This window comes from Geotrypetes seraphini, chromosome 2, assembly GCF_902459505.1.
Source record: "Geotrypetes seraphini chromosome 2, aGeoSer1.1, whole genome shotgun sequence".
Lineage (NCBI taxonomy): Eukaryota > Metazoa > Chordata > Amphibia > Gymnophiona > Dermophiidae > Geotrypetes > Geotrypetes seraphini.
Window position 1 is genome coordinate 354,830,293 of NC_047085.1, and position 24,561 is coordinate 354,854,853.

General features: G+C 46.5%; 1 protein-coding gene across 1 annotated transcript in view; it reads right to left on the minus strand.

Annotated features, from left to right (window-relative positions):
* Positions 1 to 1,150: 1,150 nt before the first annotated feature.
* The window catches only part of LOC117353909 (beta-galactosidase-like), a 164,131-nt gene continuing 140,720 nt past the window's right edge, over positions 1,151 to 24,561 (minus strand). The window contains 2 exon segments of the mRNA XM_033930432.1: positions 1,151 to 1,583; positions 10,890 to 11,123. Coding sequence (XP_033786323.1) covers positions 1,335 to 1,583; positions 10,890 to 11,123 — 483 coding nt within the window. The 3' untranslated portion in view covers positions 1,151 to 1,334.

Genomic DNA, 24,561 nt, shown 5'->3' on the forward strand with positions numbered 1-24,561 from the left:
CCTTGTACAACATGGCACGACAACCAAGCTTCCTCCATACATGCCAAACAGGCCACTCTGATCCCAGGGTGAAACATGTCTTAAAATGCACCCTGGTTGTACTCTTCAACTGCACCTAACGACATTCCTACTCCCACTTCATACCAAGCTATTGGAATCAACTGCCAACACAGATCAGATCCCTTGAAGGACTCCTGAACTTTGGGAAAGCAATAAAAACTTACCTCTTCACCTAACTCCCCTGCCTACGGCCGGTGGATAACAAAGAAACATATTGGTACTAGATCCTCAGTATGTGTCGAGCTAGGATAATAAACTTGTATGTAACTATGGAAAACTGTATTTTATGTATGTTAACCTGTAACCTGTTTTGAGCTCACTGGGGAGAATGGGATAGAAAATTAAACAAACAAATATTTGTGAGAATGACATGTGCCGCCTTCAACTTATACAGTATACTGTTGCTAAACTGTTACTAGATAGCTGCAAATTTAATCACGTTGAGACCATTACTACAGGCAGAGCACTGGCTTCCAATTAAAAATTCAGTTTTCAAAATAATTCTTATGGTTTTTAAGTGCCATCAGGCTCTATCCTGTCATTCCTATGCTTGTATATCTTACCATATGTGCAGGGAAGAACTTTGCACTCTTCTCAACAACCGCTTCTTCAGGTGCCATTGGCTCACCGGACTTCTACCACTTACCTTAGGAATGCATGGTAGCCAGTCATGGGTCCAGTACTCTGGAATGAACCACCAGATGCCCTAAGGCAGGGGTGTCAAATGTCGGTCAAGCGCCGCAATCCAGTCGGGTTTTCAGGATTTCCCCAATGAATATGCATGAGATCTATTAGCATACAATGAAAGCAGTGAATGCAAATAGATCTCATGCATATTCACTGGTGTAATCCTGAAAACCCGACTGGATTGTGGCATTTTACACCCCTGCCCTTAGGTCTATTCCTTCATGAATAAGGTTTAAGCAGCAACTAACAACATTTCAGGCAGCATTTCCAGAGGTAGGGACCACTTGACTTTTAGGCCCTTTAGAATGGTTTAGGAACTGGGAGACATTATCTTTATCTTGCTTTTTATGAGTAATTTGTGTTCTTTTTTTAATACTGAATGGACTGTTCAGGTCTTTATCTGCCATCATTTACTATGTTACCTTTGTTTTTACTGTATACCGCTTGTATGGATATTGAATCCCTAAGTGGACAAACCTCTATATAAAAACTATTATTATTATTTGAAAGAGACCATGCACAAGTACAAAAGAAATAGAAATGATTGTGTGGTGTGGTGGAGCGAAGATACAGGTACTTATAGGATTTCACAGTCTTCTTCTAAAAATGAGTTGTACATTCTTCATGTCATATTCAAGCGTGGCATTGAGAATTGGAGTGTCCACAAACTCCACAATATACTTCCCTTTGCTCTGAGGCGGGCTCTCTAGCTCCAGCACTGTAATGTTATTTGGTGCACATGTTGTGAAGATATCCCTCGGGACAAACAAGGTCATTTGAGGGCCCCTGGCTGGCCAGTAACGTCCAAGATTAAACCCGTTTATCCAAATTTGTCCCTGAAAGACAAACAGGAAGCATTTAGGTCAGTATGAAGACAGCCTTGGTTTCAAGCCACAGCTCACATGAAAATAAAGCTTGCAACTCTAAACAATGAAGAAACAAAATTCACTTAGTTTGCAGTATATACTCTTGCCAACTGTGCACACAATTCCAAAATTAATATAGTTTAACCAGTTTAACCAGATATTAAGCAGCACCATATGGATACACCCTACACTTTGGAGCTTACAGGTGCAGACACAATAAAAATTAAAAAGGGTTTAAGGAAGCAAGCTCACGACAAACTCCCCTATAAATCCCTTCCTTTAAACTTTTTGCAATTCAAGGGGCCACTGAAAAGTTCTCAGACCAACCAAGAGAATGATATGGAGCCATGAAACTTACAAGTTATTCCACACTTTTCTTGACTCTTTTCATTTCAATGACATGAAATGAAAGGGAAAAAGTGTCAAGAAAAGTGTGAAATAAATGTAAGTTTCATGGCTCCACATCATTCTCTTCGTAGGGCTGAAAACTTTTCAGTGTCCCCTCATAGTTATCAACACATGCCATTGAATTATATGGGTTTTATAGAACAATTGGGTAAAGATGGTAAAAAACTATCCTTTACTAATTTTACTATTTACTTACTTGTAAGCACTGTGACTTTCTAACAAATTCAACTTAGGTTTGTAGATGAGATTCTTTCAATCAATTGAATTATATGGTGTCAGAGTGCCAGGTATGACTTTAGTAATGAGATGACCCTTGAATAGCCTTTCTGGGCGAAATACATAAACATGAAAGCAAAAAAGGCCAAATGGCCCATCAAGTCTGCCCATCCACTATCTCCTCCTCCTCTCTTTCTAAGAGACCCCAAGTGCCTATCCCAAGCTTTCTTGAATTCTGACACAGTCTTTTGGCTCCATAAGCTCTACCGAAAGACTATTCCATGCATCTACCGCTCTTTCTGGAAAAAGGTATTTCCTTAGATTATTCCTGAGCCTAATTGCCTCTTAAATTCATGTTAGAAGATGTCCCCAAGCTAACTAATAATTTAAAAAATACTCAGATGAGTTATTGTTAAAATTATTATATAAGAATATAAGAATTGCCATCTCTGGATCAGACCCTGGGTCCATCAAGTCCGGTGATCCGCACACGCAGAGACCCCACCAGGTATACCCTGGCCTAGTTTTAGTCCCCATATCACCGTATGCTTCTCAAGGGAGATGTGCATCTAATTTACCCTTACCCGTATCACTCTATGCTACTCTTAAGGAGATGTGCATCTAGTTTGCCCTTAAATCCTAGAACGGTGGATTCTGCAATTACTTCCCCTGGGAGAGCATTCCAGATATCCACCACTCGCTGTGTGAAACAGAACTTCCTGATATTCGTCCTGGACCTGTCCCCCCTCAGCTTCAGTTTATGTCCTCTTGTCCGTGTCACAGCGGACATTGTAAATAACTGCTACCCCTGCTCTATTTTGTCGAATCCTTTCAGTATTTTGAAAGTCTCGATCAGGTCTCCTCGCAGTCTCCTCTTCTTAAGGGAGAACAACCCCAGTCTCCTAAGTCATTCCTCGTAGTCCAGGTTCTCCATACCTTTCACTAGCTTCGTTGCTCATCTCTGCACCCTCTCTAGCAGTTTCATATCCTTCTTTAGGTATGGAGACCAATGCTGGACGCAGTATTCCAGGTGCGGTCAGACCATGGCTCTGTAGAGTGGTATTATAACTTTCTCTGATCTACTTGTAATCTCCTTCTTTATCATGCCTAGCATTCTATTTGCTTTCTTTGCCGTCGCCGCATATTGTGCCAACGGCTTCAGGGTCCTATCTATCATTCACCCAGGTACTTTTCCTGTTCGGTCTTTCCCAGAGTTACACCTGACATGCTATACTTGTGTTCTTTATTTTTCCTGCCTAAATGCATCACTTTGCATTTTTCCACATTAAACTTCATCTGCCATTTATCTGCCCACCTCTCCAATTGATTCAAGTCGATCTGGAGTTCCTCGTTGTCTTTCTGCGATCTGATTGCCCGGCATAGTTTTAAGTCGTCTGCAAACTTGATGATTTCACTGGATGTTCCTTCTTCTAGGTCATTTATGAAAATATTAAATAAGATGGGTCCAAGTACACCGCTAGTCACTTGTTCCCATTCTGAGAACTTCTCATTTATGCCCACTCTCTATTTTCTGTTCTCTAGCCATTTGCCTATCCATCTTAGTATATCTCCCTCTATTTCATGTCCTTGTAGTTTCCTGAGAAGTCTTAAATGTGGAACCTTGTTGAACGCTTTCTGAAAGTCCAAGTATACAATATCCACCGGTTCTCCACTATCAATTTGTCTATTCACTGTCTCAAAAAATTGGAGTAGGTTCGTCAAATATGATTTCCCTTTCCTGAACCCATGTTGACTGGCTCTCATCAGGTCGTGTGTCTCTAGTTGCTGGACTATGCTATCTTTGATCAGCGCCTCAACCATTTTTCCAGGAACAAACGTGAGACTCATAGGTCTGTAGTTGCTTGGCGCTCCTCTCGATCCTTTTTTAAATATCGGCATGATGTTTGCTAACTTCCAGTCGTCCGGTATCTATCCTGTTTTGATTGACAGGTTGGCAAATTTTTGCAATAGTTCTCCGATTTCAAATTTTAGTTCTTTTAGGACTCTCGGATGAATTCTATCCGGTACAGAAGATTTATCGCTCTTAAGTTTGTCGATCTGGTGGTAAATCTGGTCCAAGTCCACTTCTACAGTGGTGAGGCTGTCCTGTTCGACTCCCTTGAACACTTTCACTGTGTCAAGTATTGTTGCGGTGTCTTCCTTTGTAAAGACCAACGCAAAGAAGAATTCAGTTTGTCTGCAATTTGTTTGTCATCCTTGACGCACCCTTTTCCTCCAAGGTCGTCCAGTGGTCCCACTGCCTCCCTTGCGGGTTTTTTCCCCTTAATGTATCTAAAGAAGGGCTTGAAATTTTTGGCCTCCTGCGCTATTTTCTCCCCGTAGACCTTTTTGGCAACCCTCACCGCCTTGTGACATTTTTCTGAGCATCTCTATGTTTGCTCCAAGCTTCGGATGTTTTCGTGTGTTTCCATGTCTTAAAGGAGTCCTTCTTTTCATTTATGGCTTCCTTCACCTCTTTGGTAAGCCACGTTTTTTCTCTTTTGCCTTTGGTTTTCTTTTCTTTGGACATCCGCAGAATGTAGAGGCTTTGTGCTTCCGTGATAATATTTTTCAGTAGGGACCATGCCTGTTCCACCGTTATGACTTTGCCCATCTTTTTCTTGATCTGTTTTTCACCATGGCTCTCATGCTGTCGTATCTTCCCTTTTTAAAGTTTAAAGTCGTGGTTGAGGTTTTGGTACCTTTCCCTTTCCCGACATCAAGTTTGAAGTTGATCATGTTGTGATCGCTCGTCCCCAGCCGGACCGTGACTTCTACTTCCTTTGCGGGTCCCGTAATGCCATTTAGGACCAAGTCCAAGATGACGTTTCCTCTCGTCGGCTCTTCTACCATCTGTTCCAGGAAGCAGTCCCCTAGCATTTCCAGAAACTGCCTCCTTGCCACAGTTAGAGGTTCCCAGGTCCCAGTCTATCCCTGGGAAATTGAAATCCCCCAAGATTATGACATTACCTGTTTTACATTCTTGTTTAATTTCCTCTATCATTTCCAAGTTTGTCTCCTCCCTCTGTCCTGGCGGTCGGCAGTAAAGGCCAATCTTTATGTCCGCATCATTGTGTCTGGGAATCCTGATCCAGAGGGATTCCAGCTTTTTTTCTCTTCCACCATAGTCTCTTTCATGGATTCTATTCCTTCCTGAACATATAGGGCAATACCTCCACCTTTCTGCCCCACTCTATCTCTTCTGTACAGTTTGTATCCCTGTAGTACTGTGTCCCATTTGTTTTCAGCATTCCACCATGTTTCTGTTATACCAATGATTTCCAGTTCGTCATTTTTTGCTATTACTTCTAACTCTCCCATTTTGTTTCCCAAACTTCTAGCATTTGTATACATACCTTTGAGTTTCCTATGTGTTACCTTCTTGGACTTTCTAAGCTTAGCAGTATCTACTGTTTCTTCCACGGTACCCTTTTCTGCTGCTGTGTTGTCTCCCTCCATGGTACCCTTTTCTGCTGCTGTGTTGTCTCCCTCATTTGCTTTGTGGTCGACCCCTCCTGTGTCTGAGTAGTTGTCCGTAGTTCCTTCTTCGGGACATCCTGTCGCCCGGGCCATCGACTGATGGTCGACTGTCGGCTTTCCCTGTCCTTTAGTTTAAAGCCTTCTCGATTTTCCCTCTTCATGTTGCCTGCCAGTACTCTTGCTCCTTTCTTGTTGAGGTGCAGTCCGTCCTTTCTGTAGTACTTGCTTTTTCCCCAGAACGCCGTCCAGTTGCACATGAAGTCATAGCCTTCCTCTTCGCACCATCATCTCATCCAGGCATTGATTGCTTGCAGTTCCCCTTATCTCTTTGCATCTTGGTACCGGGAGGATCTCGGAGAAGGTCACCTTCACCTCCATGATCTTCAATTTTTTTCCGAGTGAGCGGAGCTGTCCCTTCATCTCTTCCCTGTCATACTTCCATCCGCTCACATCGTTGGTTCCCACGTGGATAAGCACAGCAGTGTCCTCTCCCCCAGCGCTGTCTATGATCCTGGAGATCCTGTTGACCACATCCTTCACTCTTGCTCCAGGCAGGCAGGTGACAATTCTATCCTCTCTCCCTCCTGCGGTGTGGCTGTCCAAATAACGTATGATGGAGTCTCCCACGATGATCCCCATCTTTTTTTTTTCGGAGGTTCCTTGGGGGTCACAGGTCGACATCCATGGTAAAGGACCAATTTTCTCCCTCCTGCAGTACTCCTGAGGTTGATTTCTGCTCTTCGGGTGGGGGGACGTCCCCATTCAGTCTCCCTCTTACTCCTGGTGTGCGATTGCCCCTTATCTCTGCTTCCGTCTCTCCAGAATTTGCAGGGGTGTCTTTTCTTCTCTCGTCCAGGTCTTCTTCCTGGGTTGTTCGGGTACAGTCCTCCACATGCTGTTGGTGAGCTCCCTCGATGTATCTCTCTAGCTCCTTAACCTCGTCATTTGGACTGTACTCCAATAGAAGCTTCTCCTGTTTGCAGACTTCTTCAAAGGTGAGAAGTTCTTTTAGTCCCAGCACTGTCTCCTCTAGCAGCTGGACCTTTCTTTTCAAGCTATACAGCTCCATGCAAATGTATGCCCGAATCCCCGAAGGGAGGTAGTCATACATGTTGCAGCCGGTGCAGAAGACTGGGAAGCTCATCTTCTGGCTTCCTTGGGCGTCCATCTCTTGCTCCCCTCTTGAGTTGTCTGAGTGAATCAGTTGTGAACTTTCTGTCACTGTCAGCTGGACGTTTTCTAGCTTCCTGTTGTGAGACTGCTAGTGTTACTGTGTTAGTGCTAGTGAGTGCTAGTGTCACTGTGTCAGTGCTAGTGAGTGCTCATTTCCTCTCTGAGTGTGTGGTATGTGAGGGAGTGTGCCCTGTTGCGTAGCTAGCTAAAGACTAGGGCTTGTAGCTGCCTTCCTGCTTGGTGTGGGTTTGCTGGTGTTACTGTTTATTCTGAGTCTGCTGGTGCTACTGTTTGTTCCGAAATCTGCTTGTGTTACTGTGTTAGTGCTAGTTTCCCCTCTAGGTGTGTGATATGTGATGGAGTATGCCCTGTTGGCTAGCTAGCCAAAGACTAGGGCTTGTAGCTGCCTTCCTGATTGGCGTGAGCTTGCTGGTGTTGCTCTACTGGGTGTCCTAGTTTCCCGGCTCCTTCTAAGGATCCTTCACAAAGGCGCTCTCGCTAAGGCGAGCGCCTTTGCTGCTCATCTTCGCCGTGCACTGAACGGCTGCGCGTCGTTGGCTCCTTTCCTTTTAAGGGGGAGCTCGGCCTCGGCGTGCTGGTGACGTCGGAGGGGTGGGCGGAGCTATCTCTTGCCTCTGCCCCTCTCTCTCACGTACCTGCTCTCGCTCTCGGCTGTCCCCTTGCTTACCCTCCTGCTCCCGACTCTCGGCTCTCTGCTCCTGCCTCTCTCGGCTCTCCGCTCCCGACTCTCTCCGCTCCTGACTCTCCCTTCTGCCGGTCAGCCGCCTCCGCACTCTCCTTGGTTTCCCACAGTGATTATTTAAGTTTTGTAATGGTGACACTAGTATTTATTCTAATCAAAAAGAAATTAGTTTACAGACAGACGACAATGAGGGCATAGAAGACCCATTAGTGTTGAAATGTTTAAGCTATTGAGTGGCACCAATGAGGTCTTATATAATTAGTTCAGTTCCAGGGTAGTGAGTCTACAAATGTAAGCATGTACCCTCTGGTAAATGAAATTTTAATTAGTTTTTTCCCTCCTCCCCCTCTCTTTTTTTAATGCACTGTGCTTCCAACTTTTGTATTTTGTAGTATTTAATGTAACAATTTGCTTGTTAAGATTGTTGAGAATCTATTGTTTTTCTAATTATATTCTCTAATAAAATTAATTGGATTAAAAAAAAGAAGTTTTAATCTCAACATCTTCTACATAATCTGTTCTAAAGTATTATATAAAATCAGAAACAAAAAAAAAAACAAAAAACTAAAAGCTACATTTAATCACTGAATCACTGAACTGTATTTGAGGGATAGGGAAGGAGAACAGAGAGAGGTCTCAATTGCTTGCTTCAAAGTTTTGGGGTTGGCTCCTAAACTTAATAAAAATTTGTCAAGGCCTTAGAGGACAGGAAAGACAGTGAGGCTATGATAGAGATTTAAAATGGTGCAGGCCAGACTTTACGGTATCCTGCAAACAATGGGATGGTTGGATAGGCTGGAGTGAGCTTGGATGGCAACTTCAGCATTTGAAACCCAGGACAATATCAGACTTTACAGTCTATGGCTTAGAAATATCAAAGAAGAGACTGCAAGGGGACATGATTGAAACATTCAAAATACAGAAGGGAATAGACTTAGTAGAGAAAGACAGACTGTTCACCCTCTCCAAGGTAGAGAGAACGAGAGGGCACTCTCTAAAGTTGAAAGGGGATAGATTCCGTACAAACATAAGGAAATTCTTCTTCACCCATAGAGTGGTAGAAATATGAAATGCTCATCCGGAGGCTGTTATAGGGGAAAACACCCTCCAGGGTTTCAAGACAAAGTTGAACAAGTTCATGCTAAACTAGTGAGACTGGACTCATTTGGAGCACTGGTCTTGACCTAGGGGCCGCCTCGTGAGCGGACTGCTGGGCAGGATGGACCATTGGTCTGACCCAGCAGCAGCAATTCTTATGCTCTTATGTTATCGCTTATGGGCAGACTGGATGGACCATTCAGGTCTTTATCTGCCTCATTTACTATGTTACTATGAAATGAGATGTTATCTTGCTTTCATGTTACCAAACAATGCACAATAACAGCCTCTGCATTTTATCTATGGAATTGGATCTCTAGCTGTGGCTTATTTTGCAGTATATAACTCTTCTGGCAGTTGATGGGTGGGGTATGTTTGGAGGAAAGTAAAGGGGCGCTGTTTGACTATTTGGGGATCTTACAACCAGATTACATTACAATCTATTGCAATGTCTAATTTAAAAAAGCATTTCCTTAGGTAAAAGTATACATTGTGGGGAAAAAAAAACAAAACACCTTTTACTGAAACTGCAAGAAATATATGCCTGTAAATTTAAACACATAAGAAAGGCAGTGTTGGGGACAGTTTACCACCTACGCACATACTTCATAAATCAGGAAGTTTATCCATATCAAACAGCAGGTGATAAAATGTGGGAACTTTCCATGTGGTAATTTTCAAAAGGAAAGCTATATGTGCATGCTTTTCCCTTTGAGAATCAGTGTAACTTAACAGATGTATTTGCCACACAAGCTAGAGGGGGTTTGTTAAAAATTTGATTTTGTTTTGTCTACGAGGTCTGACAATTAAGTTTGCAAACTCATCCTAGAAAAACTACTACATCACCTCATTGATGAATATCACTATGGTCACCTTCGAAGTACTTCCCTTGGGAAGCTATACTCTGACACCAGCACCTAGTCCACCCTCCAAAGCAATTTTGGAACTCTTTTTAGAATGCCCAACAGATCTGTCTTATTACCCTTGATGTCCAATATTATCAAATGTCTTCCTTTCAACATTTCCTTTTTCTTCAGGTAAAGAAAAAAGTCATTGGAGGCCAGATCAGGTGAGTAGGGAGGGTGCTCCAATACAGTTATTTGTTTTCTGGCAAGAAACTCCCTCACACAGACAGTGCTGGGCGAACTGGTGCATTGTCGTAATGCAAGAGCCATGAGTTGGTGGTGAAAAGTTAAGCTTGGTTTTTATCTAACTTTTTCACGCAGCCTTTTCAGCACTTCCAAATAGTAAACTTTGTTAACTTTGTCCAGTTGGTACAAATTCAGAAAGAACAGTCCCCTTTGATATCAAAAAAAGTTAACATTGTTTTGACTCTTGATTTGGACTGGTGGAACTTTTTTGGTTGTGGAGAATTGGCCAACTTCTACTGTGCACTTTAGATGCTTTGTTTCAGGGTCATATTAGTACACCCATGTTTTATCATCAGTGATAACACGGCCCAAAACAAGCTTGCCTCTCCAAAAGGTCTTGGCAAACTTAGACTCTCCTTTGCTTTTGTTCATTGGTGAGCTCCTTCGGGACCATTTTTTGCACACACCTTTCTCATATCAAGATTTTCAGTTAAGATTTTCCTGTTTCTCTATCTACGTTTACTTTGTCTGCTATGCTTCTCACAATCAAGTCGACAATTTTGACCCACTATTCAAAGAATTTTTGCAATGTCTCTCGGTTCTGCTCATTACTGGCTACCCTAATGCTTTCTCTCCCCCTCAGAAAGGGCAATTTGCAAAACATTTGCTACTAATAAACAACGATCCATGGAGAAAGTCCCATTGAAAACTGCTCCTCCCCAGTAGGGAGTAGCCAAGCTGATCACAGTTGGTGTCTGCTCACTCCACCCTCACCATATCCCTCATGGGTACAGGTAAAAGCAACTGCATTATTTCCAAATGTGTATAATTCATCCTACAGAAGATTAGTATTTTTTACTCCCTGATGTTACCCATGTAGAATCTTTTAAAAAATTAAATCGATTGATTGTAACCACAGAAAGTAGTATATTAAATCCCATTCCACTTCCCCTTTTAAAAATGTCCGTGTCATAAGCAGGCAGAGTTTTGTGGTTCTCCCTCCCTTCAAACACACATGGTAGAGTATCTTATATACCTTAGAACCAATTATTCCCACACCACTCATTCAGGTAAATGAGGATGCCAAAAAAACTGAATAGGTCATACCTTGTTCCAGCCAGGAAATTTGACATAGCTGTCCTGAGGCAAGTCTGGGATTCCACTGGGAATTGAAAAGCTGCCCGTGTAGAAGGCAGGTGCCAGAAGCTGTGCATCGCTGAACAGTTGTGAGGCAGGGCTTCGGTTCTGCAGGCCATGCAGTATTGCACTGTCTATGTCCAAGGGGAAGATAGACCAGTTGCTGAGAGTATTATTGCCTAAAGTTACATTGGTAACAAGACCCTGTAAAAAGGATAAAACCAGGAAGTATGGTACATAAAACAAATCTCTTCATTGAAGCTAGGGGATAATTCTGTAACAGTTCAACTCAGTGGAGCATATTCTAGAAAATCAAAAAAGGTGCCTGCTTTCTTTTATAGCAGGTGCTCTCAAACTTGTCCTTAGAACAAGGGGTCTCAAAGTCCCTCCTTGAGGACCGCAATCCTGTCGGGTTTTCAGGATTTCCCCAATGAATATGTATGAGATCTATGTGCATGCACTGCTTTCAACGCATATTCATTGGGGAAATCCTGAAAACCCAACTGGATTGCAGTCCTAGAGGGTCCCAGGCAACTTTTCAGAATATCCCTAATGAATGTGCAAGAGAGATTTACATATAATGGAGGTGGCAGGAAGCAGATCTCTCGTGCATTTTCATTACATTGCATTGGTGGACGCTGATTTAGTGAAATGCAGTTCTGTGTCAGGCTGGCTGATAAAACTGTTAATGTGATCAGCGGTAATACAAAGATGCAAGATACAATATACTGCTTGATTGGACACAGGAAGTGTATCCTTGGTATACAGAAAATATATCTTTGAAATATATGGAACTGACTTTTAAAAGGACAATAGCTCAAAGAATACCACCAATTCCAGGTTTTCAATCTCATCGGAGAATCAACTTTATTAGAGAATCTTTTTAGGTTTATATCTGGTGATCCATTTCATGAAATATTGATGTTTGTATGTTGTATGATAAATTGAAGTGATATAATAAAATATTTATTAATGTAAGCATAGCTTCTCTTATGTATTAAATGCATTTTCATTAGAGAAAGCCTGAAAAGCCAACTGGCCTGGGACCCCATATCTGTATGTGGATCAAGAGCATTCTGTAAGTTCACACAAATTTTAGGAATGCCAATGATCCACCCATGTTCCTCCCCTGGCCATGTCTCCTTTTCAGATTCATAAACTGCACCACTTTATAGAATGCACCTATCAAGTTGTGCGTGGAACTTCTTATAAATGCCAATTAGCGTCATAATAAGTGTTAACTGGCAATTAGCATCAATTAGACTTGTTAAGCAAGTAAGCTGTGCACGCAAATCAGCATTCACAACTTAAGGTGCCATATTCAGAATTTTGAGATAAAGCTATTTTAGCACCTAATTACAGAATAGGGGCTAGGCAAGCTCATACTGCTATTTATGCACAGTTCAAACCTGGATAAATGAACATAAGCTCAAACTCAATACAGCAAAGACTCACAGCACCACAGCATTACTTTATCGTGCAGATTAGAGAGTTGCGCGGGGACAGAAATGCCACCCATCCCCGCCCGTCCCCGCCAGGATCCTCTCCGTCCCCACCCATCCCCGCCAGGATCCTCTCCATCCCCACCCGTCCCCGCAAGGAATTATCTCCATCCCCACCCGTCCCCATAAAAAGCAGCAATTATTTCTGACAGGATCATCAATTCCACAGTTTCTTTTGTGTTTGCGCTGCTGTTTTCCTTCTGGAATCTCTTTGGTGGAACCCTTTTTTTGTTTTCTGTTCAGGTAATTAACTTATAAACCCCCTCTTTTACTAAGGCTGACCTGTCCATTATATTATATGGACGAACCCTGCTTCCAAAGCCTTCCATCCCTGTGGGAGTCCCGTTGGCTTGAGGGGGGTCCCCGTGGGAGTCCTGTGGGCCAGAGAGGGGTCCCCATGGGAGTCCTGTGGGTTAGGGGGGATTTCCGCGGGACCCCCGCAGGAACCGCAGGTTTCCCGCGATCCCCGTTCCCGTGCAGACCTCTAGTGCAGATCTCTTGAGCAGGATTGTTCTCAGCCTTTGATCCACGTTCTTTGACTCAGGACTCTTAGGGACCCCTGAGGAAGACAGGGTTGTTGAAACATGGACCGTGTTGGGTCCATAGTGCCCATCTTATGGTTCCTAGACATTTTATTATGTGGATTTTATGACTATCTTCAATAAAGCCTGCATCTTCTCCACAGCTTCAAGAAAGCCACATCTTCTCCACAGCGTTTTTGTTTTTGGTTCCTCTTAAGGTTAGTTCACTGATACATACGTATTAACTGGTACATTCATTATGCTCTGCTGAGTTATTAAGTGTTCCCTCATTTCATCAGATTAGTTTATAGACTAGAGAGCTGCATGGGAACAGGGTAGACAGGAATCCCACTGAATCTGTGGGTATGAAGGCACCTGAAGTCCTCTCATCAGTGTATGTTAAAGCAGCGCCTCCTCCTTCCTGCCTTCCAGCTGCACTTGCCCCTCCACAAAGCTGCATGCAGCGCTTCCTGCATGCTGCCCACAGCTGACCCCAAAGCCTTCCCTCCGATGTTAGAGAGAAGGCTTCTGGGTCCGCCATGTGCAGGAACTACCACTCATGGCCCTGCGGAGGAGGAGGGTTCACTTAGGGGCACTCAGCTGAGGGACAACGAGGAGATAATAGCCAGCAGGGGGTAAGTGCTTCTTCCTTTGTTTTCAGTGACACAGGTTGTCTGATCACAGCAAAGTATTGTTCCCAATGTGGGGCTTGGTACGTGGCTTCAGGGAAGTGCTACAATGGTAGGCAGGGAGCCACAAAGGAGAGAGCGAGCACGTCGGCAGCTAGGACAGCATCTGATGGGCTTTGCCCCACTGCCACTTTGCCGAACCAGAATCGACAAAGGAGAGAATATGTTGAGACATGGTAGGGGAATGAACTTGTGACAAAGTCTGGAAGGAAGGACGGGAGGAATGAGCATATTTGGACTAGAGAGCTGCACGGGAATGAGGACGACTGGGATCCCGTGGGTTCCCCTGCGGGTCGTGGGGATCCCTTGGGGATGCCCCCTCAGGTCACGAGGATCCCTTGGAAACCCCCCTCGTGGTCTTGGGGATCCCACGGGGTTCGATGCAACTCGAGCCGCGAGGCTCGTCTTATTTTTCTATCTGCCCTGCAGCACGTAGCCGACCGGAAGTCTTCCCCGATGTCAGCGCTGACATCGGAGGGAGGGCTTTGCGTCACTTACGTGCCAGCATGAAGGGCAACGAGCCCTGCATGCTGCACGCGACTGATGCAAAGCCTTCCATCCGACATCAGCGCTGACCATGGGGGAAGACTTCCGGTCGGCTAAGTGCTGCAGGGCAGGCAGGAAATAGAAGACATCAGGGCAGGTAGGAAATAGAAGACGAGCTTCGCGGCTCGAGCTACCTCTTGGAGAAAGTTGTTGAAAGGAAATTTGCTGGAAGATGAAGGCTGGACACGAACATGGGAGGCAAACACAGGACAGAAGGGGGGGTCGAATATGGGAGGCAAATGCGGGACAGAAGGGGGTCAAACATGGGAGGCAAACGCGGGACAAAAAGGGGGGAGGGAGTGCGTTTTTGGACTCAAGGCATGAACTTGGGAGAGAGGATGGAGGAAGGGAGGGAAAGAGATGCTGAGATGGGGGAGGGAATAGAAGAGGAGAATTATTGGGCATGGGGAGGGAGAGGAGTGAGGTAGAGATACATGGGGAAGAGAAAGATTGAGAGGGAGACATGTTGGATATGGTGGTGGAGAGGGAACAGTGGGACAGATTGAAAAGAATGCAAATGGGAGAAATGTTGGACATGGTGATGGAAGAAATGGAGGGAGAGATGTAGCATGGTGTTGGAAAGGGGCAATAGGAGGAGAAATGTTGGGCATGGTGCTGGTGGGCAAGGGCGAATGATACTGCACATGGTCCAGGGAATGAGAGCTGCACCCTGAATCCCTCTCTCTTTCCCCACTCCCTTTGCAGCAAGGGAGGGAATGAGAGAAAGAGATGGTAGACAAAAGAGAGAAGGAGACATGTTGCACATAGGGGTGGAGGAGAGAGGAAGAAATGCAGAAGAGGAAAGCAGAAAAAGAAAGAAACTGGGATCAACTTGATAGAAAAATCTCCAGACAACAAAGATAAAAAACGGAATTTATTGACTAAAATATGTTAGCTTTGGGAAATGTATATAGTAGATGTCTTTGTATTGTGTTCAGCAGAAAAGGAAATGCATTTCTGGGTTTATTTCTACAGTGTTGAAGTACTTACTGACTCTTGCTGTGGCTGGTGGGGATCCCCAAGCACCACCAGCTCTGAGGACCTCCTCCAAAGGCAGCCAGAACTTCCTTCTACCAAGCTTAGCAATCGCTAGCAGCATCCCTGAGCCAATGAGATGCCAGCATCTGTGACTCGGCGACGCTGCTGCCTGCCAAGCTTGGCAAAAGAGACCCCCCAGCTACCTTCAGAGGAAGTGCTCAGCTGACATAGCTTGAGGGTCCTTATCAACTGGAATATTTACATTTACCCTAGTGTTTAAGCACGTTACATTAACAGGTGCTAGAATATATGTCTGTCTGTCTTTCTTTCTTTCTGTCTCTCTCCTCCTTTCTTTCTATCTCTCTCCCTCCCGCTGTTTGTTTGTCTTTCTCCCTGGCCTCCTGTTTGTCTGCCTTTCTTTCTTTCTGATGTCTCTCTCCCTGGTCCCCTGTCTGTCTGTCCCTCTCCCTGGCCCCCTGTCTGTCTATCTGTCTTTCTTTCTTTCTTTCTGTCTCTCTCCCTGTCCGCTGTCTTTCTGTGTCTATCTTTCGTTCTCATGCGCCGAGACGCTTCAACTCCAGCCCCCTTCTCCTACCTACCCTTAAATCACTCCTTTTGCCTCCTCCTCAGCCTGAACAACAGCCAACCACAGTCCGGATGCTGAGCGTTGGTATGCCTTCTTCCGTTATTTTTGTGCGCTCATTGGTCCTGTTAGATAGAGTGAGGGCGTGAGGGGGGAGTCGCTGCCTCCAAGCGTCCATGCTTTAAGTTGCCTCTGCATGCGCAGTAGAAGGAGCCAGCGTTGACGAGCGAGGGCGATGGGGATACCGCCGCTGGCTCCTTCTACTGCACATGCGGGGACACAGCACCACGGAGGCACGAAGATTTAAGTGCGCATGCGCGCTAAGGGTATTATTATAGCGGATTAGAAGGCCCCGATTCACTAAAGTCAGCGATCATCTAACTGACCGATTCACGAAACGGCCCACCACATGTTTTCCCTCTCGATTGCCCATTTTCCAATCCGGCCATGCAAATTTGTAAAACCCCATGCAAAATAGCCAAGCGACTGATTCACTAACATTTGCTTGGCTATTTTGCATTGGGTTTTATGATCCTAAAACCCAACTGCTGTAGACCTGTGTTAAGATAAACAGCGGGATAAACATGTACATGTCGAGAAGATTGGAGTAATTCTACATAGGTTTTGGAGAGGCAGCTTATGTTTAATATCCCCCGAGGAAGACCAATCTGGGGTTGAAATGCCCACAAAAAGAGAAGGCGTCGGGAGTCTCTATGAAACATCAACGTTGATGGTGACAGGATCCATTAATCACTAAGATAAGTGTTGCTTTTCAATTAAAATTAGAAGGTTTTTTTTGTCACATTATTCACAAAGATTTTTAGAAATGGTATTTATGGGTATTAATTAAAAAATGAGTTAAAAATTTAAAAATAAAGGGTTCAGAAAAGAGGGACAAAAATGGTTAAGGGACTGGAGAAGTTGCTGTTCAATGAGAGGCTAGAGAAACTGGGCCGCTTCTCTCTTGAGAAGAGAAGATTGAGAGGGGACATGATCAAAACATTCAAGGTATTGAAGTGAATTGACTTAGTAGAGAAAGAGAGACTGTTTATCCTCTCCAAGGTGAAGAGAACGAGAGGGCAGTCGCTAAAGTTAGAAGGGAAAAGATTCCGTACAAATGTAAGGAAGTTCTTCTTCACCCAGAGAGTGGTAGAAATCTGGAATGCTCTTCAGGAGGGTGTTATAGGGGAAAGCACCCTTCAGGGATTCAAGACAAGATTGGATAAGTTTCTTTTTTTTTTTTAAATTTCTTTATTGATATTTTGAACTTCACAATGTATACATTTGAAAAATCGAAAAAAAACCCAAAAAATACAACTATATGAAAATACACTAACATCAGAAATATTACAATAAAAATTTTAAATCCCTTCTTAACCTATAACAGTAATGATATTATACTCATCAATATTATAGAATATTATGAAATTTATACCTCTAAATAAATAATACACCCCCCCACCCACCCTGGATGTGCAAAGGAATCTAACATAAAGAAAAAGGAATCACTTTAATTATAATGTGACAAAATTAGTTAATGGACCCCAAATCCCCTTAAAGGATTTAACAAACCCTAAACGCTCTGCCATAATCTTTTAAGGCTAGACTCAAATAGGGCACTGGTCTTAGACCTAAGGGCCTCCGCGTGAGCGGACTCCTGGGCACGATGGACCACTGGTCTGACACAGCAGCGGCAATTCTTATGTTCTTATGAATGGTAGGTGATAGCGAGCATAAATGATTATAAAGATATACAAGATAGAAACTTAAAATGATATATACATCATAAGAGGTTCCAAAGACTGACATCAGTATAGTTATGATATGCCCACCACAGGTTTAATCACTCAGAGAGGAAATAGGAAGAATATCAATAGAGATGAATGGTAGAAGTTGATGCTTGTAATTGATGAAAACAGCCTATTAGTTATGATGAGAAAAAACATTTGATTTGAAATTTATTATTAAAAAGTTAAGAACATAAGAACATAAGCAGTGCCTCCGCCGGGTCAGACCATAGGTCCATCCTGCCTGACAGTCCGCTCCCGCGGTGGCCCAAACAGGTCACGACCTGTCTGAATCACCAGAAGGGGCTCCCTTGCCACCTTGGTTTCTCATTGAAGTCCTATCTTCCCATCGTAGTCCTAACCCTCCGGTCTTGCACATGCACGACCTGTTGGGTTTCTATACTTATTACCTGGTTAGCTTTCTATACCTGTGTTACATCCCAGCACCTCTCTCAGTATCCCACGATCCCTTTATCCCTCAGGAATCCGTCCAATCCCTGTTTGAATCCCTGTACCGTACTCTGCCTGATCACTTCCTCCGGTAGCGCATTCCAAGTGTCCACGACCCTTTGGGTGAAAAAAAACTTCCTTGCATTTGTTTTGAACCTATCTCCCTTCAGTTTCTCCGAATGCCCCCTCGTACTTGTTGTCCCCTTCAGTCTGAAGAATCTGTCCCTATCCACCCTCTCTATGCCCCTCATGATCTTGAAGGTCTCTATCATATCTCCCCTGAGCCTCCTTTTTTCCAGAGAGAAGAGCCCCAGCCTATCCAACCTCTCGGCGTATGGGCAGTGTTCCAACCCTTTTACCAGTTTCGTTGCTCTCCTTTGGACTCTCTCAAGTACCGCCATGTCCTTCTTGAGGTGTGGCGACCAATACTGAACGCAGTATTCCAGATGTGGACGCACCATCGCTCGATACAATGGCATGATGACTTCCCGCGTCCTGGTTGTTATGCCCCTCTTTATGATGCCCAGCATCCTGTTGGCTTTTTTCGAGGCTGCTGCGCACTGTGCATTTGGCTTCAGTGATGCATCCACCAGCACACCCAAGTCTCTCTCAAGTCTGCTGTCTCCCAACAATGCCCCCCCCCCAATTTGTAGTTGAACAACGGGTTCTTTTTCCCTATATGCATGACCTTGCATTTTTCCACGTTAAAGCGCATTTGCCATTTGTTTGCCCAGTCTTCCAGCTTGTCCAGGTCCCTTTGCAGGTCCTCACACTCCTCCCTGGACCTAACTCTACCGCACAGTTTGGTATCGTCTGCAAATTTTATAACCTCGCACTTTGCCTCCTTTTCCAGGTCATTGATAAATATGTTGAAGAGTAACAGCCCCAGCACCGATCCCTGTGGCACACCGCTCGTGACTCCCCGCCAGTCAGAATATTGGCCCTTCACTCCGACCCTCTGCAGTCTACCCGACAACCAGTGCTTGATCCATCTGTGCACATCCCCTCCCACCCCGTGGTTCCACAGCTTCCTAAGCAGCCTTTCATGTGGCACCTTGTCGAAAGCCTTTTTGAAAATCTAGGTAAATGATGTCTATGGGTTCCCCATTGTCCACCCGACTGCTTATTCCCTCAAAGAAGTACAGAAGGTTCGTTAGGCACGACCTTCCCTTACAGAATCCGTGCTGGCTTGTTCTCAGTAGGCCATACCTCTCGATGTGCTCGCAAATGCCGTCCTTGATCATAGCTTCCACCATCTTCCCTATAATTGAAGTCAGGCTCACCGGCCTGTAGTTCCCGGGGTCACCCCTCGATCCCTTCTTGAAGATAGGTGTGACATTTGCCAATTTCCAGTCCTCTGGTACCTCACCAGTTTTCAAGGATAGGTTGCAAACATGCTGGATTGTGCCCGCTATTTCTTGTCTTAGTTCCTTCAGAACCCTTGGGTGGATCCCGTCCGGGCCCGGTGATTTACCGCATTTTAACCTGTCTATCTGTTTGAGGACATCCTCCTTACTTACCTCTATGTGCTCCAATTTTTCGGCCTGTTCCCCTCTCATGAGCTCCTCTGAGTCCGGTATATTAGATGTGTCTTCGCTCGTGAAAACCGACGAGAAGAACGTGTTCAACCTCTCAGCTACCTCTTTATCCTCCTTAATCACTCCCTTCCTATCCCCATCATCCAACGGCCCCACCTCCTCTCTCGCTGGTCGCTTCCCCTTTACGTAACTGAAGAATGCCTTGAAGTTTTTCGCCTCCCTGGCCAGCCCCTCTTCGTATTCCCCTTTCGCTTTTCTAACCTCTTGGTGGCATTCCTTTTGGCATTTCCTGTGCGCCTGGTGATTTTCCTCCGTTGGGTCCTTTTTCCATCTCCGGAAGGATACTTTTTTGTCATTTATTGCCCTCTTTACTTCAGTTGACATCCAAACCGGGTCCTTTGATCGCTTGTTCTTGCAGCCTTTCCTGAAACTGGGGACGTACATTCTTTGTGCTTCCTGCAGGGTGTCCCTGAATAGGGTCCAGGCGCCACAGTCTCCATCCTAAAGATGTTTCTGAGCTTCCTACCCACCATTTCCCTCATAGCAACATAGTTCCCTTTCTTGAAGTTGAGCGCAGTTGTTGCGGTCCTCCTTACTATGGGTGTCTCCCTTTCTAATGTGAATCTGATCGCGTTGTGATCACTGTTGCCTAGTGGTCCTCCCACTTCTACCCCTCTTGCAGGCCCCCTAATCCGTTTAGGATGAGGTCAAGAGTAGCACCCCCTCGCGTCGGTTCTTTGACTAGTTGCTCCATGAAGCAGTTCCTCACAGCTTCTACAAATCCTGTTTCCCTAGTGCAGTTGGAGTGACCCGTACTCTAGTCTATTCCCGGGTAGTTGAAGTCCCCCATCACTGTTACACTTCCAGTCCTGCATTCCTGTCTCAATTCCGCTTCCAAGTCGTGTCCGACTCCTTCTGGCGTACCAGGTGGGCGATAGTACAGCCCCAGTTTTATGCCTGCACCCTTGTTTCCCGGCAATTTGACCCATAGCGATTCCAGCCCCTCTGCCTTCGTTGCCATATCCATCCCGACCGAGTGGATAGAGTCCTTTATATATAGTGCTATGCCTCCCCCCTTCTTGTGGGTACTGTCCCTCCTGTAGAGCTTGTACTCCGGCAGCGCCACATCCCATTGATTTTCCTCTGTCCACCAGGTTTCTGCAATTCCAATTATATCTAGGTCCTCCCCACCTCTGCATTAACCTGGGCCGCCTGCCCTTGGATTTCGGGCAGTTCTCCCATTCCCTGTGCTTCTGCTTTGCCCTCAGCCTTTACCCTCTTAGCTTTCAGCTTCCCCACATTCCCGCCACCCCACTTCCCCGCTTTTCCTCTGGGTTTTCTAGCCCTACCGGCCCCCTCCTGGGCTATCATCCCTTGAGCCTCTGTTTGATCCCCCTCGCCTTGTGGTACCTCTATATTGCCCTCAGCTTTTGCCCTTGTGCCACCCAGTCCCCCTGTGTCTCCATGCCCCTTAGTCTTCTCCCAGCAAGCTCCCTTTACCTGATGTTTCCCTCGCTGTCTGATCATAAGATCCTCCGGTCCCTCTGCTTCCTCCCTGCAGTCAGCCCGTTCAGCATCTGTTCTGGATACTGTTGTCCGAAGCGTCAACATCAGATCAGCTGTCGGCTTTCCCCCTCTCCTCAGTTTAAAGCCCTCTCGATCTCCTTCTTCACATTGGCTGCCAGTAGTCTAGTTCCCGCTGTGCTCAGGTGCAGGCCGTCCCGCCGGTAGAGCTTGCTCTTTCCCCAGAAGGACGTCCAGTTCCTCACAAAGTGGAAGCCCTCCTCCTGGCACCATCTCCTCAACCATGCATTCACAGCCTGGAGGTCTGCCTGCCTCTTTGCATCTGCTCTCGGTACAGGCAGGATCTCCGAGAATGCTATCCTCCGTGTGCTCCGCTTCAGCTTTCGTCCCAGGACCCTGAACTGGTCAGTCAGTGTGGCCATGCTGAAGTTCCTCCGGCTCACATCATTCGTTCCGACGTGGATTATTACCGCAGTCTCCTCTGTCTCTGCTCCGTCCAGGATCCTCTCGATCCTATCAGTGATGTCTCGTGCCTTGGCCCCTGGGAGACAAGTCACTAGCCGGTCCTCCCTTCCTCCAGCTACGTGACTGTCTACCTCTCTCAAGATCGAGTCTCCCACCACAATAGCAGACTTCCCTTTTCTCAGCAACCTCCTCTGCCTCAGGTCTGTGTCCTTGGTGTAGTGCGGTGTCTCTCCCTCGGGGTCCCGGTGAGTCGCGGTCTCCTCCTCTTGCGTGGTTCCTCCGCTAGGTCCTTCCCCGGTGTCGCCTTGTGGATCCTGGGTCTCATCTGCCGACATCTGTCTGTGCAGCTGCTGGTCCCGTTCCTCCACCTTCCTATAGGCCTCCTCGATGAATCTCTCGAGGTCTCTCACCTGGTCCACAATGGGGCCTGCTCCGTCTGTGTTCTGGGTTGACCAGCTCGTCTCCTCTGTGGTGCGCAGTCCCTCCAGTTCCTGGACCCTGACCCTCAATCTGCCGACCTCCATCCTCAGGCTTTCCAGTTCCTGCATATGTACTCCCGCCTTCCCAAGGGGAGGTAGTCGTACATATTGCACTCTGTGCAGTATACCGGAAAGTACCTCTGGGATCCTGGGTCCTCCATCGCTCTCGTAAAGTGCTGGTGTGCTCCTGCTGATTGGAGCCTGTTATTTTGTTAGCTTTAGAATCTAACTGTCGTCACTGCAGGCGCTTCACAAAGGCGCGCCGAACAGCTGAGCGCCGTTGGCGCTGTGCTCTTTTAAATGTTCCCTTTCGGTCAGGGAGGGGGGCGGAGCAGGGCTCCCACGCTGCCTCTCTTCGGGAACAATCTGGATACGCTGTCTCCCGCTGGTGGCCTGAAAGGGGGCCCGGCTGGCTGCTGTGCTCTTTTAGATGTTCCCTTTCGGTCAGGGAGAGGGGCGGAGCAGGGCTCCCACGCTGCCTCTCTTCGGGAACAATCTGGATACGCTGTTTCCCGCTGGTGGCCTGAAAGGGGGCCCGGCTGGCTGCTGTGCTCTTTTAGATGTTTCCTTTCGGTCAGGGAGAGGGGCGGAGCAGGGCTCCCACGCTGCCTCTCTTCGGGAACAATCTGGATACGCTGTCTCCCGCTGGTGGCCTGAAAGGGGGCCCGGCTGGCTGCTGTGCTCTTTTAGATGTTCCCTTTCGGTCAGGGAGAGGGGCGGAGCAGGGCTCCCACGCTGCCTCTCTTCAGGAACAATCTGGATACGCTGTCTCCCGCTGGTGGCCTGAAAGGGGGCCCGGCTGGCTGCTGTGCTCTTTTAGATGTTCCCTTTCGGTCAGGGAGAGGGGCGGAGCAGGGCTCCCACGCTGCCTCTCTTCGGGAACAATCTGGATACGCTGTCTCCCGCTGGTGGCCTGAAAGGGGGCCCGGCTGGCTGCTGTGCTCTTTTAGATGTTCCCTTTCGGTCAGGGAGAGGGGCGGAGCAGGGCTCCCACGCTGCCTCTCTTCGGGAACAATCTGGATACGCTGTCTCCCGCTGGTGGCCTGAAAGGGGGCCCGGCTGGCTGCTGTGCTCTTTTAGATGTTCCCTTTCGGTCAGGGAGAGGGGCGGAGCAGGGCTCCCACGCTGCCTCTCTTCGGGAACAATCTGGATACGCTGTCTCCCGCTGGTGGCCTGAAAGGGGGCCCGGCTGGCTGCTGTGCTCTTTTAGATGTTCCCTTTAAGTCAGGGAGAGGGGTGGAGCAGGGCTCTCACGCTGCCTCTCTTCGGGAACAATCTGGATACGCTGTCTCCCGCTGGTGGCCTGAAAGGGGGCCCGGCTGGCTGCTGTGCTCTTTTAGATATTCCCTTTCGGTCAGGGAGAGGGGCGGAGCAGGGCTTCCACACTGCCTCTGTTCGGGAACAATCTGGATACGCTGTCTCCCGCTGGTTCAAATTTATCATCTTGGTAGCCCACTTTTTTGCTATAAATGATTTGAGATATGGGGCTGATTCTGTAGTATTTTTAAGGTAACTTTTACTGACACGTCTGCCGGGGTTTTTTTTTCTTTTTTTTTTTAAATGGCACTGATATTTTGCGTGTATTACACACGCAAATTATTTGTTCCCCCCCCCCCAAAAATAGAAAAAATCCCCCTCGCTGACCCGCCAACAATCGCGGGCACCCCCCCTCCCTGACAATTGCAGCGTTCCATCCAAACCCCAAAATGATGTCAGGAGGGATGCCTACTCCTTCCTGCCATGAAGGCCCTTTCCCTCCATTCTGAAGAAAAAGGTAGGAGGGATGCCCACTCCCCTCCTGCCCCCGAATGTACCTGCCCGCTCCACGAAGAAACCCCTCCCAGAAAAACTGGCATGAGGGATGCCCACTCCATCCTGCCTGCAAATACCTCTGCAAGGCCCCTCCTGAAAAAAAATGTCAGGAGGGATGCCCACTCCCTCCCGATGCCCTCTCCCCAGTGTACCTTTAAGTCGGGAGCAGGAGTGCCCAGTCAGAACCTCCTGCTCAATGCAGGCCTTAGGCCCCGCCCTGGTGCATCATGTGATACACAGGAGGGGCCTAAGGCCCTGATTGGCTCAGGTGCCTCGGGCTCCTCAAAATATCTGTGCCATTATTAAAAAAAAAAATAAAAAACCCAACTGGCAGAAGCCCTGACAGCAGTGACAGAAGGCTGCTTTTCCTGTCACTACTGCCAGGGGTCTCCACTGATTCAGTCGCTCACTGAGTGATTGAGTCGGTGAGTTTACATGCAAACTTGATAGTAGCATAATTAAATGAAGTAACTGAAGTTTATGGGACGGGCGGGGATGGAAGAGATTGCTTGCAAGGACAGATTCAATTTCCAGTGGGGATGGGTTTGATTTCTGTCCCCATACAGCTCTCCATTACAGATCCAAAGAGCTGCTCTTTTTGGAGTCTCTGGTAGAATTTCTTACCATTAGTGATAAAATCACTTCATATTTACATTTTAGGAAGTTGCTGAAGGCTTATTTTATTTGTGAAAGCCTATGAGGATGTGGGGGGTTTGTTTTAGTGGTTTAATGCCCATGTTACTTTGAAGAAGAACATTGGAGCAAGTA